This window comes from Delphinapterus leucas, chromosome 2 (genome assembly GCF_059928025.1).
Source record: "Delphinapterus leucas isolate spDelLeu-1000000601 "Yukka" chromosome 2, BTC_Dleu_Yukka2, whole genome shotgun sequence".
Classification (NCBI taxonomy): Eukaryota; Metazoa; Chordata; class Mammalia; order Artiodactyla; family Monodontidae; genus Delphinapterus; species Delphinapterus leucas.
The window spans coordinates 153951480-153968437 of record NC_143130.1 but is presented as its reverse complement, the minus strand read 5'-3'; the positions used below and the strand labels follow the sequence as shown (position 1 = coordinate 153968437).

The window sequence follows — 16958 nt, the reverse complement described above, 5'->3', positions numbered from 1 at the left end:
TAGAGGATGAGCTCATCTGCAACCAATGACCGAGCTGCATCCGGCCAGACTCCTGAACCTGGGTGGAGGGCTGAAAGCAGCCGCCCACGGTGCAAGGTCCCCCGCGGGGGCGAAGGGGCAGTGGCGGCAGGGCTGGGTCTGGCCACGCGGACCGAGCTCCTGGCTCGGGCAGGTACGGTGTTTGCCCGGCTCCTCCTCCATCCCCCTCCCCCAGGAGAGGATGCCCCCTCTTCTCACTCCCCCAGCCCGCCTTCCTCGACGACCCCCGAGGGGCGGTGCACCTTGCGTACCGGGGACTCGCGGGTTGGACGCGACGCTTTCTGGGTTCAGGCGCGGCTATGCGGTTCTGCCCGGAAGGACCCGGCCCGGCGGGTGGTCCCGGAAACCGGGCCCTGACACAGAGCAGCCCGCCCTGTCGGCCTTGGTGCCTCTGAGCACAGGACTCAGCGCGGCATGTCCCTGGTGACTAGGCCGAGTGGGGAGGGTGCGGCTTCCCTTCCCCCCTCCCTCCACCTCCTGGCCGCATCCTGGCCAGGGTTCAGCTCCCGCCGGCTTCACAATGTGGGTTTTCCTCCCCGCCCCACTCCCCATCCTGTTCTCTCCTCCCTCTCTCCACAGAGGCAGAAATGACCTGAAGTTGGCAATTTGGGCCCTGCCCCTTCCCAGTGGGGCCTGAGGGAGCGAAGGTGCAGAGGCTGCAGTGAGGGGCAAAGGCAGCTCTGCTGGCCTCTCTCTGAGCCCTTTCCTTTCCTGAAGACACTGCACTTATCCCTTTGGCCACTTGTATCGCACACTGCTCAGGGAGGAGCTGCTGTACGGTCCTTGGAGGCCACGTGGCCTCCTGACCTTCTCAGAGACAGAGCCAGGAGGCCAGAGGCATCCCCTCCCTAGGGCTGGTTGGGCTCTGACCTCATTCCTCTAACTCCACCCAGAGTGGCACTGAATCTGCCACTCAGTCAGCTCATTTGCCCGCAGACTTTAAGGCCAAGCCCTGTGCCCGGCTCTCTGCCTGGCTTCTTGGGGGTCCTCACTCCCTGGCCACACTGACCTCAGGACCTAGGGAAATGAAATAAAGCAGGGGCAATCCATTCTGTTCGAGGAGGTGCCATGGAGCCGAACCTTGAAGGATAAATGAGATTCCCATGGGATGCCCAGGGAGGGGAGAACAGGCAGGATGGAGGGAACAGTATAAGGAATGGCCTTTGGGCCCCGGGTCCTGGCTTCAGCCTCAGAGTGTGTGACCTCCATGTTTAATGTGTATAGAGGCCCTTTGCAGGCATATCCTCAGCTCTCTCCAGTGCTCAACACATAGTAAGTGCTCAAGAAATACTTGATGAACTGAATTTGAATTGAAAACAAAAAACCCAGAGCCCAAAGCATGTTATTATTCTGTTATTACCACCACTTAGGACAGATCTGGCTCAGTGAGGGATATTACCCACATTAGCTCTGATCCCTCCAACCCTTGGACGTGAGCATTGGTCTTCCCAATACTCAGTGGAGGAAACCAGGGTGCAGATGGGGTGTTACTCCCAGCAGGATTCCCCCTAATGCCTCTGCTCATTCCAGGTCCCTGCTCTAGGGCAGCCATGAGCCTGGTGGCCCATGAGTGCCCCCCTGGCCCTGGCCTGGACCCCGAGCCCTGCTCATGAGTGCGGTCCCAGGCCCTAGTGTACCGGGAGCAGATTCGCAATCGGGTCACTCCAGGGGCATCTGACATGACCAAGCGCGACTACCTTGTGGATGCAGCCACACAGATCCGGCTGGCCCTGGAGCGTGATGTCAGTGAGGAGTATGAGGCAGCCTTCAGCCACTACCAGAATGGCGTGGACGTTCTGCTCCGAGGCGTAAATGGTGAGGCTGGGGCTGGGCAGGGACGGAGGCCGGTGGTGAAGGGCTTATCCCGCCATCTGTCCATCTGAGCTGGGCGAGCAGGGCTCTCTCTGTGGGCCCTGCAGGGCCTCTGCAAAGGACAGTAATAACAGTTCTCATTTATCGAACGGATTCTATACACCAGGCGCTGGTCTAAGGGCTTTACTTGTATCAGCTCATTTCCCATTCACAGTAATACAAACCACTGTATATGTTCTTGCATATACTTCCAAATAGATAAGAATGATTTTTGTTCCTGTTTTCCAGATGAGGAAACTGAGGCACAGGGCAGTTAACTAGCTTGCTTGAGACTCCACAGCTGTCAAGTGGCAAAGCTGGGATTTGAACAGTGTGGGCTCCAGAGGCTGTGCGCTTAGCTCACTCGGCTTGCCTGCCCCTGGAGCTGGGCTGGGGTCCTGCCCTCGGGAGGCTTGCATTCTAATGGGGGGAGATTGATGAGTTGATGATGGACTATTACAGTCCCAGGTGGCAAGAACAATGAGGAGGAGCTGAAGGGAGGGAAGAGGGAAACTGAGGCCAGACTAGGCTGGCATAGGGCATTTTCTAGAAGTCAGAACCCTAATCTGAGTACTAAAGAATGGTGGGCATGTTGTCCAGCTGAAGGGCTGGGTGGGGCTCCAGAGGGAGAACCGCACAGGCCTGGAGGTGAGAGGGGAGGCCTGTTCAGGGAAAAGGAAGCCATTTCCAAGTAGGGGGAGAGGCTGGCCCTGAGGCCACTTGGAGACCCCTGAGGGCCTAGGTGGCCAGGCTGGGGGTAGGAGTCAGGCCCCAATTCACGCTTCCTACCCTCCCTCCGATGAGACCTCTCAACACCTGGGCTTCGTGCCTGTCCAGTGACTTCCTTTACCCTCCCGTCCTGATCCCCATTCTGGCCTCTTTCACACTGGGCATCAGAGATAGAACGTGTGCTCTCTGGGGGCTTCTGTCTCCTACTCTGAAAAACGGACATGGAAATCCACACTGTGTCCCTTCCCAGGGTGTGATGGTGGCCAGCGAGGTAGTAGGTGCCAACTGTAAAGTGCTGTAGGCTGAGTGGCGACTGTGGTTCCCAACCTCTCCTGCCACCATCCCTCCTCCTCCTCCCCTGCTGGTCTCCCATCCAGAGGAGGACCCAAGGACAGAGGTGGGGTCAGAATCCACTGAGCAGCATCAGAAATAGGCACTACCTCCTATGGAGGGCAGGGGGCGGGCAGTGGGAGCCCAAACCCCAGCGTCCTCCCAAGGACAGGACCTCTCCTCCCCACAGTCGACCCCAACAAGGAGAGATGTGAGGCTGTAAAGCTGAAAATTACCAAGTACCTGCGGCGGGCGGAGGAGATCTTTAATTGCCACCTGCAGAGGACGCTGGGCAGTGGAGCCAGCCCTGGCACGGTAAGGAGACCCCAAAGGCCTGAGGGCTCTGAGGGGAGAGAGCTGAGGCCCTCACCCCACAGGCCAAGGAGCTGTCGCCCGCCATCCCGGGGGGCAGGCAGACGGTGGAGAGCACAGTTCGGCTGGTGTGTGTGCCAGGGCTGCCCTCCTGCCCCCCTCCTGGCTTCCTCTCTATCCCACACTCTCCATAATTCATTCATTTGCAAACGCTTAGTGAATCATCTCCAGTCCAGTCTTACGCCCCCACAGAGTACACACACACACACACACACACACCTCCCTACCCTCACGCATGGCCCGTACACGTGCTCACCTATGCGCACACTCAGGCTCCCAGATCTCTCTGTGTTTGGCTGGGCTGCAGTGAGTATTCGGAGCAGACACAAATACCCACGTGCATATACACACACATGAATATGTGCATATATAAATGTGCAAAAGTCCTCTCCCCATACGGCTTTTCTTGACCCAGTGGGCACTCAGAAAGGGTTGAAGATGCACGCACACTTCTCAAGCCCACAGGTGTGCACGTACACACCCCTTCTAGGCTTGCTGCACCTTGTAAGCTGCTTCCCCCAAAGCAGGTGCCTGGGCCACATGCCTTGGTCTTCGAGGCGTGTTCCCCAAGATGCACATGTTCCCAGGTTACTTCCCCCCTCCCTGGGCGTATCTGCCTCCTGTGGATGAGGCTTCTGAGAGGGGGTTTCTGAAGCCCTGAGAACTCCCTGTGTCTGAGAGGAGGGCTAGGTGGGGACCGAGCTGAGAGGGTGGCCTGGCCACCCTGGACCAAGGCCAGCTTCTCTGCTCAGTCTGTCCCTGTGAGGTGGGCCCTGCCTGTACCCCGGTCCTGCCCTCTGTGGCCACTGCTCTCCTGGCAGCCGGGGCCCTGCCCACTGCCTGCTGAGAAGGCTGTGGCTGAGTAGGACTCACCCTGAGGCCGCTACGTGGCTCTCTCCTGCCTCTGCAGGGTTTTAGCAGCCTGAGGCTGCGGCCCATCCGCACACTGAGCTCTGCCCTAGAGCAGCTGAGGGGCTGCAAAGTGGTTGCCGTCATCGAGAAGGTGAGTGAGCACCGCCCGAGGTGTGGGAGGAGGTGTTGCGTATAATTGGGAGGGGCAGGTGTTGGAAAGGGGTCAGAGGGTCCAAGGGGAGGAGAGCGGCTGTGGCGGTCCCCCACCCTTCCTCCACCCCAGCCCACACCAGTCAGCTCTGGAAAGGAAAATGTGAGGAAAAAGCAGAGGCGCGCAGCTCCTCTCCACAGCCCGCCCGCTCAGACGCAGAAAGCCACTCCCTCCGGGGCGCCCAGCCAGCCCGCGCTGCCCTGCCTGCCTGCCCCAATTCCACTTCGCCAGGGCTGCAGCCAGGAGTCTCCCCACCTAGCACAGCCCAGAGGTTCCTGTGGCGGGAGTGCGCTTATCTCCAGAAACCCGTTCTGCGGATGGTCGAAGTGGGCTGGTGCCTTGTCCAGGGCCTTGGCAGCTCTGCCCTTTCTCTCCTGGCTCCTCCGGCCACCCCCCATCCTGACCCCATCTAGGATCTTTTCCCTTAATTCAGGGCAGACAGGAAGATAGGAGCTGACAGCCAAACCTGAACCTGGGACACTCATCAGAAGGACAGACAAGTTGGGTCAAATGAGATTTGAGCCAATATTTGATCGCTCTTCGCCCCAGCCCAGGGATACCTGAATATTTGCTAAAGCGTTTTTTTCCTCAAACTGGTTGTTTATCAGAATCCCCTCGGGGAGCTTCCTAAAAATACAGATGCCCGGGCCCCATCCCAAACCCACTGAGTCAGAATTTCTAGGGTTGAGCCCAGGCTCCTGTAATTTAAAACACTCATGGGGAATTTGGACGGGTCTGGGAGCCCGCAGAGAAAAGGGGACCGGTGTGTGCTCCCCGACATGCCGAGGGTGAAGTGCTGGCCGGGCTGGCACCACGTGGCCACAGACGAGCTCCTTTCCCTGTCTGGGCGCTGGTTTCCTCATCTGGAAGTGGAGGTAAGGATCCTCCCACCCACCTCTGCCCCACCCAGCGTGATGTGGGAACTAAAGTGAAATGATTCGGGGGAAAGGCCTAGCACACGCTAAAGCATTTGATACAAGTTTGGTGGCCGTGAAGGCGAATGACGAGAGTGTGTGGCGAGCAGGCTTCCCATCCCAGCCTTGCTCCAGCTGCTGCTCCCAGGTCCCTGGAACAGGCCCCAGTCTGTCAGCCAAGGCCCAGCAGCTTCCATCTGCCCAGCCCTTCCCTCCCATTGCGCGAGTCCACGTGGCTTGGCCGCTTCCCCGGGCAGGCGGAGGAGGTGACAGCCACCAGTGTTTCCCCGTGTGGGATCCCACCGAACCAGTGGTGTTTTGGAGAGAGGGGTTCTGGGTCAAATAAGTTTTGGAAACAGTGAGCTAAAGTTACATTACTTCAGTTTTTAAGTATAGGAAGTTTCAGGCTTTTAGGATGTAGAGGTACACAGTGAACCTCCAAGAGGGAGGTCTGTGACAGAATTCCCCGAATTAGAATTTAACCCCAGACACACATGGGCAAAGCATTTTTGGAATCCCATATACTGAGGCCTGTGCATATGGGAATTAGAAATTCCGGCCAAGCCCAGCCATTCTGTCTTGAGAGTGCCCTCTTTTCTTTCTTTTTATATACTTTCTTGGGCACTCAATTTACTTACTCCACCTCCCTCCTAAAATCCTGCTTCCTTTTTCTGAGTCATTCCCAAGCCAGGAACACCAATCTCCTCAAATTAGGAGAGGTGTTGGGGCCACTGGGCCCAGGTCCCTGCAGCCAGGCCTGGATGAGTATCACCACATTCCATACCACAGCTCTGCCCAGGCAGATCTGGGCAGGCAGGTGGGAGGGCAGTACCAGCCTGCAGCAGCTCGCAGACTCAGGGGGAGCAGAGGGCCCCGCTCAGGAAGCCTTGAGTGCCCCCAGAAACACCCCATTGTGAGGGTTAAAGGGGCTGGGGAGCGGGGGGGTCCCTCAGGACCGAAGAGATACTGGCAGGGGTAGGGGGTGGCAGGGAAGAGCAAGGAGGGTGGATCAAGGACTAGGCAGGCAGCAGGCCAGGAGAGCCAGGGTCTGCTCTTGGGGAGCCTGGGGGGCTTGGGAGACAATGCTGCCTATTTGCCGAGCTTTGTCCCGGAGCCAGGCCCTGAGTCAGGGAGGGGAAGAAAGAGAAGACCAGCCAAGTCACTTCCGTGTTTTTGGCTCAAACACAGGGGTGTTTTTTGAATTATTGTTAGTTATCAGCATTTAAAAATTGGCAGGTTTCATAGAGAAGTCCAGATTTCCTACTTATCCTGAGAAATCAGAAGCTCTGGAAATGCTGCCTCACATTCATGTCAGCCGGAGCAGAGGACGGGCTGCCCGATTTAATGGGGCACCTGCCCTCCGTCGGCCCCTTTCTCATCCTGCCCATTGGCTCACATGCCCAGCCCCTGTGGACCTTAGTGCTTGAGAACCTGCTTGAAACTTCTGGATTTGTTTGCTCCAGGAGGAGTCCTCCTGACCTTGATACTGTGGACATTTTAAAAGAAAGGGTTAATGTGTTTCACCAAAGCTTTCATTGTCCCTGAATCCCGAGAACTCAGTGGGTTTCATTTTTAAAAAAGAGATTTCCCTTTTTATTTTTTATTATTTATTTATGGCTGCATTTGGTCTTTGTTGCTGTGCACGGGCTTCTCATTGTGGTGGCTTCTCTTGTTGTGGAGCACGGGCTCTAGGCTCTCAGGCTTCAGTAGTTGTGGCACGTGGGCTCAGTAGCTGTGGCTCAAAGGCTCTAGAGCGCAGGCTCAGTAGCGTGGCTCACAGGCTTAGTTGCTCCGCGGCATGTGGGATCTTCCCGGACCAGGGCTCAAACCCTTGTCCGTTGCATTGGCAAGCGGATTCTTAACCACTGTGCCACCAGGGAAGCCCGACATTTCCCTTTTTAAAAAGATGAAGGCAGGCACCCTTCACCAGAACTGCCTTCCACCTTCCCGATAGCAATACTCACCTGACATTCGTAAGGCCCATTCTAGTTTGCCAAGCTGTTGCATTAAACCCGCTCGGTCACCCTGGGGAGGAAAAGGGTTATAAACCTGTGCAGTCCGATACAGTAGTCACCAGCCACATAAGACTATTTTAATTCATTAAAATTAATTAAAATTAAATATTCTATTTCTCAGTGGCACCAGCCACCTTTCAAGGGCTTGATAGCCACATGTGGCTAATGGCTTCTAATGGGCAGTGCAGATATATAATATTTCCATCATGGCAGAAAGTCCTACTGGACAGTGCTGCATTTTTTTAAAGGTATTTATGTATTTATTTATTTTGGCTGTGCCAGGTCTTAGTTGCGGCATGTGGACTTCTTAGTTGTGGCATGTGCGACCTTTTAGTTGTGGCATGCAGACTCTTAGTTGTGGCATGCATGTGGGATCTAGTTCCCCAACCAGGGATCGAACCCAGGCCCCCTGCATTGGGAGTGCCGAGTCTTTCTTACTCACTGGACCACCAGGGAAGTCCCTGGACAGTGCTGCATTTTAATCATTGTCTTACAGAGAATGTAACTGAGGTTCATGAGGTCAAGGGACAAACTAGTGCTCTATAGCACAGAGCAAAAGAGAAAGGGGATTTTTTTATTTGCTTGGTTTAATGGGAAAATGCCCCCTTTTGAAATACCATGAAAGAGAAAGGAGTTTAGAACAGAAAAGAAAAAAAAATTCCCCACCATCCTATCTAATTCCAAGATAATCACTGTTAATGGTTTGGTCTAATTCTTTCTTGATAGATGTGTGTGTATATATATATTTTTTCTTCTCTTTTTTAACACACTTGTTTCAATGTACTGATCAAGTTTTATTTCTGGCCTCCACGACCTTCACTGCTGTTTTTTTGTAAACGAGAAGACTTGCCCAAGACAAGACAAGGTGGAGGGGAATCCCACTTGGCAAGTGGCAGTAGGGAATTATCCGGGGTGTCAGCACTTGTGGGAAACTGTATTATCCTAAATGACCCCAGAGTTCTCTTTCTTTCTTTTTCAAGCTTTGCATAAATTTGGCCAAAGAGCCGGGACTAGGCTGGACTCCATCTCTGGCTGTTGGAGGAGAGACCTCTAGTGGTCAGAAGGGATGCCTCACGCCTGCTGCCCCTGTGCTCAGAGTCCACCACCTTCATCTCACTGACGATGGGGAAACTGAGGCCCAGAGGGGAAGGCATGCACCAGGTCACCTGGTTGTGCCCCTATTTGAAGTTATGTCTCCAGGGCTCCGGGATCAGCCTGCCTGGATTCACATCTTGGCTCTACTACTTTTTAGCAGGGGGACCGTAGGCAACGTAACCTCTCTGAACCTCAGTTTCTTCATCAGTAAAATGAGTCACTAGTAATGCTCACCTGGTAGGGCTGGAGAATGAAACTAAATGACCTAGATAAAGCCCTTAGCGCAGAGTAAATGCTGTATAGCCAGTGTGGGGTTTCCCTGTGATGATATTAATAATCGTCACTATAGACTATTGAGAGCATGTTATGTGGCAGGCACAGGCTGCTGCTGTACTTGAGTTGCTCGCTTTAATAGAATCCTCCTAATGGCCTTCTGAAGGAGGTACTGCTATGACCCATTTTGCAGTGAAGAAGGCCAAGGTTCACAGAGGCCATGTGACTTGGCAAATGTAACTGACATTCCCACCGCCTTTACATTCTCCAAGGGCCTTCCCATTGGTGGCCTCAACAAACCAGTGATAAGGGAGGGTGGGCATTTGTAATTCCTGTTTGGTAGATGAGAAAATCAATTCACTCACCCAAGATCTGAACCCCAATCGTAGGCTGCAGCCTTTGTCACTGCCCAGTGGCCTGGCCTCAGGGCCTGGTTCCCATGTGCCACTACGGGGAACGTGTGCAGGGCAGGCTGACGGCTAAGAAGTCACAACACCAGGGTGCTGGCCTTGCCCCCCACATGCCCCTCATCTGGGCCGAATCTTCCGCTTTCCTCCCCTGACGTGTCCTCTCCTATGGCTGGGGTCCACCCCTGCCCACCATGGAGATGAGTCTAGGGCCCAACTCCAAACAAGGCTCTGCCCAGCAATTGGCAGACCACTGCCTCCAAGCAAAACCAACAGGAGAAGGAGTGGACTGCCCTCCAGAGATAGCCTCCAGAAAGAAAGACCATTTAAGAGAAGGGGCTGGGGGCAGGGGATGAGACCTGAAGGAGCATGGCAAGACCACAAGGTCTCGGGCACCACTGGGGCCACATTCTCAGAGCCTTGGCTTCTTCACCTGTAAAATAAGAGATCAGAGAAGGTGACTGGCTCTGAGGTCACTTCCAGCCATGACACCCTCGGACCGTACAGGATGGACCACTCAGCATGCATGTGGGAAGCACCGACTACCTCCCTGTCCTATGCAGGCCTCTGGGAGTACAGAGCTGGACATGTGGTCCCTGCCCTCTCGGAGCTCACAGCCCAGCGGGGAGACAGGAAATTAGACACAGTGTGATAGGGTGAGCCCAGAGAGCACTGGAGACAGATTAGGAGCCCCAGCCTAACGTGAGGGTTGGGAAGGCTTCCTGGAGGAGGTGGTACCTGAGCTAAGACCTGCAGATCTAACAAGGGTGGATGAGCAGGACAGGTTTGATGTCAGTTTGGCGGTGGGGGGTACACTCTGCACTACCAAAGCCTGGCCTCCCAGCCCAGCCTTGGTGGAGGACCCTGGGAGGCTGGGGCTGGGGCCATGGAGTCCCGGGAACTAGCATGTGACTTGACTAGTGCCTCCTGGACCTCGGCAGGTGCAGCTGGTCCAGGACCCAGCGACTGGAGGGACCTTCGTGGTGAAGGCAGGTGCCGCCCAACCCCCTGCCGTTCTGCATTCCCCTTTGGACTTTCTCAGAGCTCTTGGAAACCCCTACCCCCTGGGGAACCTCTACCCAGAAGCCGTATGGGAAACCCACACTCCCTCCAAATCCAACAGCTGTTTGTTCTGCCCCCAGCATGCACCCTGCCTCCCAGAAATGTGCACGTGCGCACACGCACACACACATTGCCTCATCCTTGGACCAGAGATGGGAGGGCCTGCCTTCCAGGGTGGAAAGAGGGTTGAGGGTCAGGTTAGGAACTGGGGGCAGGCAGCTGCTCTCCAGGGTGGCTCCCACCCTTCGTCTGGTTGCCCCTGAAGAGCAGAGCAGCCTCTGGCCAGTCCCCAGCTGATCTGCCTGCTCTGCTCCCTCCCCAGAGCCTGTCCAGGTGCCACGCGGTGAGCCGGGAGCGGCTGACCATCATCCCACACGGCGTCCCCTACATGACCAAGCTGCTGCGGTATTCTGTGAGCGAGGACTCCATCTTCCTGCACCTGGAGCATGTGCAAGGTGAGGGGGCCCTGTCAGCTCCTTAGGCCTTTGGGATGTCGTCCTGTCTCATCCTCTTAAACTGCCGAGCCCAGATGCCCAGCACAGACCAGGGGACCCAGCCTTCCTGGAGGATGATGGCTGCTGGGGGCTTCTGTGTGGTGCCAGGGGGGCAGGGGACGTCCTGGGAGGATGTTCACATCTTGGGTGGGTGAGAGGGCATTTATGCAGATGTCCCCTTTGTCACCCTCTCCTCCAGTCTTGGCTCTTTTCACTTTCCTAGTCTGTGCCCACCCCTCAGAGTGGCCCCGTGGGGTGATGGTGCTGAAGCTGTAAGGACAGGAACTGGGTCACGTAGCACATATTTATTGATCAGCTATGACTTTTTTTTAAATGAGGTACACATCTCTGGGTCATGACATTCAGTCGTCGCAGGTCCGTGCCTGGCCTTGTTTTTATTTTACTTACTTAAGCTTCATTACACTTTTCTCCCTTAAAAAAAATTATAATACATTGAACACTGGCGAACCCACCACGTAGACCAAGGACATTAAGAATAATTTACATCTCCTTAGGGGTTAAGCACCTATTTTGTGCCAGCTTGTGAGGCTGGGGCCACTTTAGGTGGGTGGAGAGGAGGGGAGAGGGCATCCTAGGCTGAGGGAGGGGAGGGAGCAGAGGTGAGGACCTGGAAGGCAAAGGGTCCGTGCCCAAGACGGGGGGCAGGGGGTGGCGGGAGTGGGAGAGGGACCTGGGCCCCACGCTCCTTTACTCCTGTCCCCATGCTTGCTGCACCCTCTGCACGGCCCAGGAGGCACTCTGTGGTCCCACCTGCTCTCCCAGCCGTGCCTCCAACAGTCTGGGACTAGGTCTGGCTCCAGCCTGGAGAGGATGAAGGCTCAGCTCAACTCCCGACTCAGCCTCCAGACCCCAGCTCGCTTCCCACCTGGCCACACCTGCCTGCAGGACGGAATCCCCCTGGAGCCTCCCCGGACTTCTCAGAGCCTTACCCCGGCCAGGGGGGCTGCAGCCATCAGACCCCAGAGAGAGGCTGAAGGTGAACCCTCAGCCGGGACCGGCCCTTCCTGCTCCTGGGACCTTCCAAAGGCCCCAGGTGGCCACCTGCACCACCAAGCCAGGCGGGGGCCCGGCCAGAGCTCTGATCCGGGGCCCCCTTGCGGGCTCCCTTGGGTTCGTGCAGGGGCCGGCCGGGTGCTGGGGGGCTGTGGCCGAGGCAGAGGTCGGAGCCGCCCCTCAACCGGTGGAGCCGCCTGGAGTGTGAGGGAGGAGCAGGTGAGGCAGTGGGCAGCCGAGATGCTGGTGGCCCTGGAGGCGCTGCACGAGCAGGGGGTGCTGTGCCGGGACCTCAATCCCCGGAACCTGCTCCTGGACCAGGCAGGTAGGAGCCCTGGGCCCAGGGGGAGAAGAGTGGGCCCTCACCCTACCCCACCCCTCCGGCGGGAGGCCCCCGAAGCCTCAAGACAGAGAAGGAAATTTCCCCAAAGTCAAGCGGATGCAGAGGTTATCTGCTTCTTCCCTTGCCTCCCCTCCCCGGCCTTTTCAGGAAGGACTCTGCTGAGCCTGGTTGGTCAGGGTTGAGCTTGGGAAACAAACCCTTTCCCTCGATGAGCTCAGGGCAAGGCTCCTGTGAAGACCAGGTTGTTTCGGGGCCTCGGCGTTGTGGGGGGGGGGGGGCGGGCCCTTAGGGAGCTTCTGCCCAGTGCAGCCGCTGGCCCCTGCCTTGTGGCTGTTGGGAGAAGCGCTGGAGTCCCCTGCGTCACGCCTGCAGCTCCAAGATGACTAATAGCAATTTTTGTCCCCTTTTATTCCTCCCTGCATGCACTGCATGACAAGGCCACATCCGGCTCACGTATTTCGGCCAGTGGTCAGAGGTGGAGCCCCAGTGCTGCAGAGAGGCTTTGGACAAACTCTACAGCGCCCCAGGCAAGAAGGGAAGGGGTAGGGGGTAGCCCTTGGGTGTCTTTATGTGGGTTGAGCCAGGGGACTGAGGATGATGGAGGGAACTGGGGCACCTGGGTAGGGTGAGTGGAGGGGAGACACGCCTCCTTGGGCGGGCGAGACTGAGACACGTATGTTCTTGTTCCCACAGAGGTGGGTGGGATTTCTGAGCTGACCGAAGCCTGCGACTGGTGGAGCTTTGGGTCTCTGCTGTATGAACTGCTGACGGGAACGGTGAGCGGTGTGTGGGCAGGGTGTAGGGCCTCGTGGGTGTCACTGAATGTAGGAGGGGCTGGGGTTAGTCCAGCCAGTCGGTGTTGGGGCAGAGCCTGCCTGGGTCCCGGAGACCTGGCCGTCGGGCCCAGTGTTCTGCCAGCACAGCTCCCGCCTCCACCGCCAAGGCCATGAGAGACCATGGAAGCCACTCCCACCCAGGCCATGGCTACACTTCGCACCACTGCCAGATGAGTGGCTACAGCTAGGGAGACTGTCAACTCAGTGAGAGTTGAGTCGGGATGATCAGCGAAGGTTTCTGGAAGAGAGCGTCCGGGCCTGGATCTGGAGGGAGGGTGGAGTTTGACACAGCCCTTTTACTTAGAAGGCCACCGGATCATCCCCCAAGCCTCCTCTCCCCGCTGCTCACTCCCCGCATCCACACCCTTCAGAGCTATAACCCCCAGACTTTGGCTGGACGACCAGAGAGAGGGCCTCCTTCATCCCAGGCTGGCAGCTGCCCTGTCCGGCCTGGGTCAACCCAGAGCTTAAAGTCCCCTGGCAAGTACCCTTGCTCAGGATGATGGCCTCCGCCCTCCATCCTCGCTCGTGAGTTCAACACCACACCTGGGGCTGGTTAGGTCGGGCAGCAGGGAGAGGCCAAACTGCATTTGAGCAGGGAATGCCCCAAGTGGATGCAGTGTGACCGGAAGTCCAGATCTGACTGGTCCCTCCTGGCTCCCTCCTGGTTTGGTCCTGTAGCCAGGGCCTTTGAGAGCCCTGGCTGCACACAGCCCCACACAGTGGCTCTCTCCTCTTGGCCTCCCACCACGTCTCCAGATCAGGTCCTCTGGCCTTCCTCCTGGTCGCTTCTTGCCTCTCTTCCTGACCTCCAGACAGACCTCTCTGCTCCCCGCAGCTGCACCCTTCTGGAGCACAGAGAGGTCCTACCTTCTTCCCTCGCCACAGCCCTGCCTTGGCCCTGACAGTAGGACGCCATGTCAAATGAGTCGCCCATAGAAATTTTTTTTCTGTAAGGAGACAAGTTTCAGTGCTATTCCTGATAGAGTGCCTGCCCTGACTGCAACCCAAGACCGATGTTTCTAGCAAGCTTGGAGCCAGAGGGACCTGGGTTCAAACCCTGAACTCAGCACAAATCCCTTGACCTCTCTGAGGCTGCTTCTTGTCTTTAAAATGGGGGTAATAATACTTACTCTGAAGGTTGTTGTGGAAATTACGGATAATGGGTCTCAGGCATCTTCCGCAGCCTGACATGCAGTAGATCCAAAGCAAGAGGCAACAAGCAGCAGCAGCAGCATCCCCATGAGATGTGACACAGGGGGAAAAAGATAAAACCTGGCCGCCATTGGAGTGTACAGACTCTCCTGGGGTCGCCCCCGTGTCTTCCCAGGCGCTGTCCCAGAGCCACCCCTCAGGAATCCAACCCCACACCCAGCTCCAGCTGCCCGAGTGGCTCAGTCGCCCCGCAGCCTCCCTGCTGACTGAGGTGAGGTGTGGCCGGCCCGGAGCAGGCAGCTTCTTTGTACTGAGGGTGGACAGAAGGGAGGACAGAGCCCTGTGTGTGAACAAGCCGCCCAGCGTATTAGGTGTCTGATGTGGGTGCAGGAGGTTAATGGGGACAACAAATTTCTATTATGTTAGTGGCCAAACACCAGTGTCCCCCAGGGTAACACTGGGGGTTCTGTGGGCCGGGCTGGCAGGGAGCAACGGGGTTGGGAAGGCCTGCCCAGTGCTGACTGGGCCTTTCTCCACAGCTGCTGCAGTTTGAGCCCGCCGGGCGCCTGGGCGCTGGAGGAGGCGGTGTCAACAAACTCAAGTCCCACCCCTTTTTCAGCAGCATCCAGTGGAGCAAACTGGTGGGGTAACCGGAGGGGGTGGAGTAGGCGGTGGAAGCAGCTGGACTGGTCTGGATCTCCTCTCTTCTCTTTGCCTGCCACCCAGAGCTGGCCCTTCTAATCGGCGGCCCTCGGGCAAAGAATGAAAGGCAGCTTGCCTTTCCTGGTCGGGCCCCTCCCTTGGGCCTCAGAAGTCTCTTCACTGACCAGGAAGGGCCTACGGAGTCCCCCAGCCACGTCCTGGAGAAACCCTTCCTAGACGGTGCTGAGCGGGAGGGAAAGAGAGACCTCAGCCTGTTAGGCAGCTTGAACCCCTCCACCCATCAGTCAACAGTCCCCTGCTGAATGCACACCCTGTACTTGAACTTGGACCTACCATGTTAAAAGGTGCCTTCCTTTGCATTAGCTCTGAGCTACTGACCACGTGCTGAGCCGTGAAATTTTGTGACTCATTATCTGCCATGTGCCCCACTCGGGATGTCTCTGGAGACTCATCTCAGGATACTAGTCCACTGGCTTAGTGGTCCCAAACCAGGGCTGCCCTGGCTGGTCATCTTAACCATGCAACTAGTGGGCCTCTTCCACCAGAGGCTACTTTTGCAGGGGGTCGGGAGGCTGAGGAAGCAGGGAAGAAGTCTGTAGTGGGCATGGGGTGGGGTGAGGGAATGGGACAGGACAACCCATCCCCCCCTCCTGACCATGCCCCTTATCTTGTGATTACAGACTTTGGAGAGCAAAAGGAAAGGAGGGGAGGAAAATAAGGATAAAGAGGAATGGGGGGAGAGAGGAAGGCACAGCTCTGCCACTTAGAGAAATTTTGGAAACAAAGAGCTCCCTTCCCCGGCTAGCCCACCCATATGGAGAGAAAGGAAAACCTGCCCCATGGGTCTGAGGGGAGACCGCCATTCAGTCTCCAGGCTGAAGCCACTTGAAGAAAAGTTGTACCCACTAGGACTCCCTTCTCGGACGTTCGTCCTGTTTACCATTTTGCATTTTAGTCTTGAGGGTCCACTCAATCCACTGCCCACTGTGACTTCATATCCTTTTGAAATGAAACCACAAAACACATGGAATGATTGCCCAAGCATTTAGCCGGAAGCAAAATGTTTCTGGTCTCGGAAGAACTGGGGTAAGTAGTTATCCCCAAAGACAATTCCCTCCCCGGATTTGGGGGCCGCCTTCCTCTCAGGACTCACCCTGTCACTGGGGTGTGGCATCTAAGACAATCTTCCACAGATCTCCACCAACTCCTTCCCGCCTGCGTCTCCGGCACCACCAGGTGGCGCCTCTGACACCACCCTCCAGTCTGGCTGTGAAGGCCCAGCTCTAAATCTGGGGCTGGGGACCTGTTGTGGGCATGGCGCGAAGCTCCTCAGGCCCTCTGGACGCGTCTGGGGGACGTGGGAGGTGCAGCCTTTGGAAGGTCCTGGCTCTCCCTGGGGCTTGCCCACGTCCCTCCACCCCGACTCCAATAAAGCCTGCTGTTGCCTCTGGTGTCCTTGCCTCACTAACGCAATGAGAGGAGATGGGGAGATGGGAGGGTTCCTCCAGAGCAAGCTCCATGATAACCAAGAGTGTGCTTGGATCCTGCTAGGAAGGAGGAAGCAGGGCTGGTAGTGAACAGCACGCCGGCCTGTACCCAGCAGAGCAGTTGTGAGCCCCCCAGAAAGTGGCAGCACTGGGCTCCGTGGGAAGTAAAACAGGAAAAGACATCTTCGAAGAGGGTCATGGTGCCTGGGGGTGGTGCAGGGGAGTGGACCTAACCCTCACGGTGACCTCTTCAACAGATGGTGGCTCCTGAGAAAACTGGAATTCAAAGAGGGAAATGACAGGACCTGGCCAGAGCCTGGTGAAGCCCGCTCCCAAGTCTGTGTTCCTTCCGCTACACTCCCTCAGTCAGGTCAGAGCACCTCCAACTACTGTACAAAGTGCAAGTTGCTTCTGGAACTTCTGGGCCTCATTCATGCAATGAACACTGCACATCCGGCACTTTGCTAGGCCCTGAGTTTAGAATACTGTGGTCCCAGCCCTTAAGGGGCGTACAGTCTATTTCCATTTGATAAAAATGGGGCTAAATGTACCTCCTTTGTAGGTTTACTAAAGAAATTAAAGCTTCTAGCTCCATGCCCCAAACCTGACCTAAAATTCTTCCTTTCACTGAACCCAAGCTTTTTCTACTAGCTCTAGTTCTACCCTCTAGGAGCCACTCTGTTCCCGTGACAGACCTTCACATGAAGATGGTATCACCGCAAGCGAGATCAGCAGGCAGGGACTGCGTGTGGAAAAGCCAGGCTGAGTTTAAGCCTGGACACCATCAAGCCTATCACACGTAGTCAGCGCAGATTC

General features: G+C 56.4%; 1 protein-coding gene across 3 annotated transcripts; it reads left to right on the top strand.

The window, feature by feature from the left end:
• Positions 1 to 37: 37 nt before the first annotated feature.
• Positions 38 to 16107, top strand: RPS6KL1 (ribosomal protein S6 kinase like 1). Of its 3 annotated transcripts, XM_089907966.1 has the most exons (13): positions 38 to 172; positions 619 to 1311; positions 1570 to 1854; positions 3140 to 3264; positions 4232 to 4324; positions 10030 to 10077; positions 10473 to 10605; positions 11396 to 11983; positions 12439 to 12528; positions 12695 to 12777; positions 14168 to 14263; positions 14532 to 14999; positions 15611 to 16107. In XM_089907966.1, exons 3-12 carry the CDS (start codon positions 1719 to 1721, stop codon positions 14640 to 14642), a joined length of 1503 nt encoding a protein of 500 aa, XP_089764092.1. In that variant the 5' UTR covers positions 38 to 172; positions 619 to 1311; positions 1570 to 1718; the 3' UTR covers positions 14643 to 14999; positions 15611 to 16107. The 3 variants fall into 3 exon arrangements, with proteins under 3 accessions (XP_089764092.1, XP_089764091.1, XP_089764093.1); XM_089907965.1 differs by lacking the exon at positions 619 to 1311; XM_089907967.1 differs by lacking the exons at positions 38 to 172; positions 619 to 1311; positions 1570 to 1854; positions 3140 to 3264 and adding an exon at positions 5127 to 5259.
• Positions 16108 to 16958: the final 851 nt, after the last annotated feature.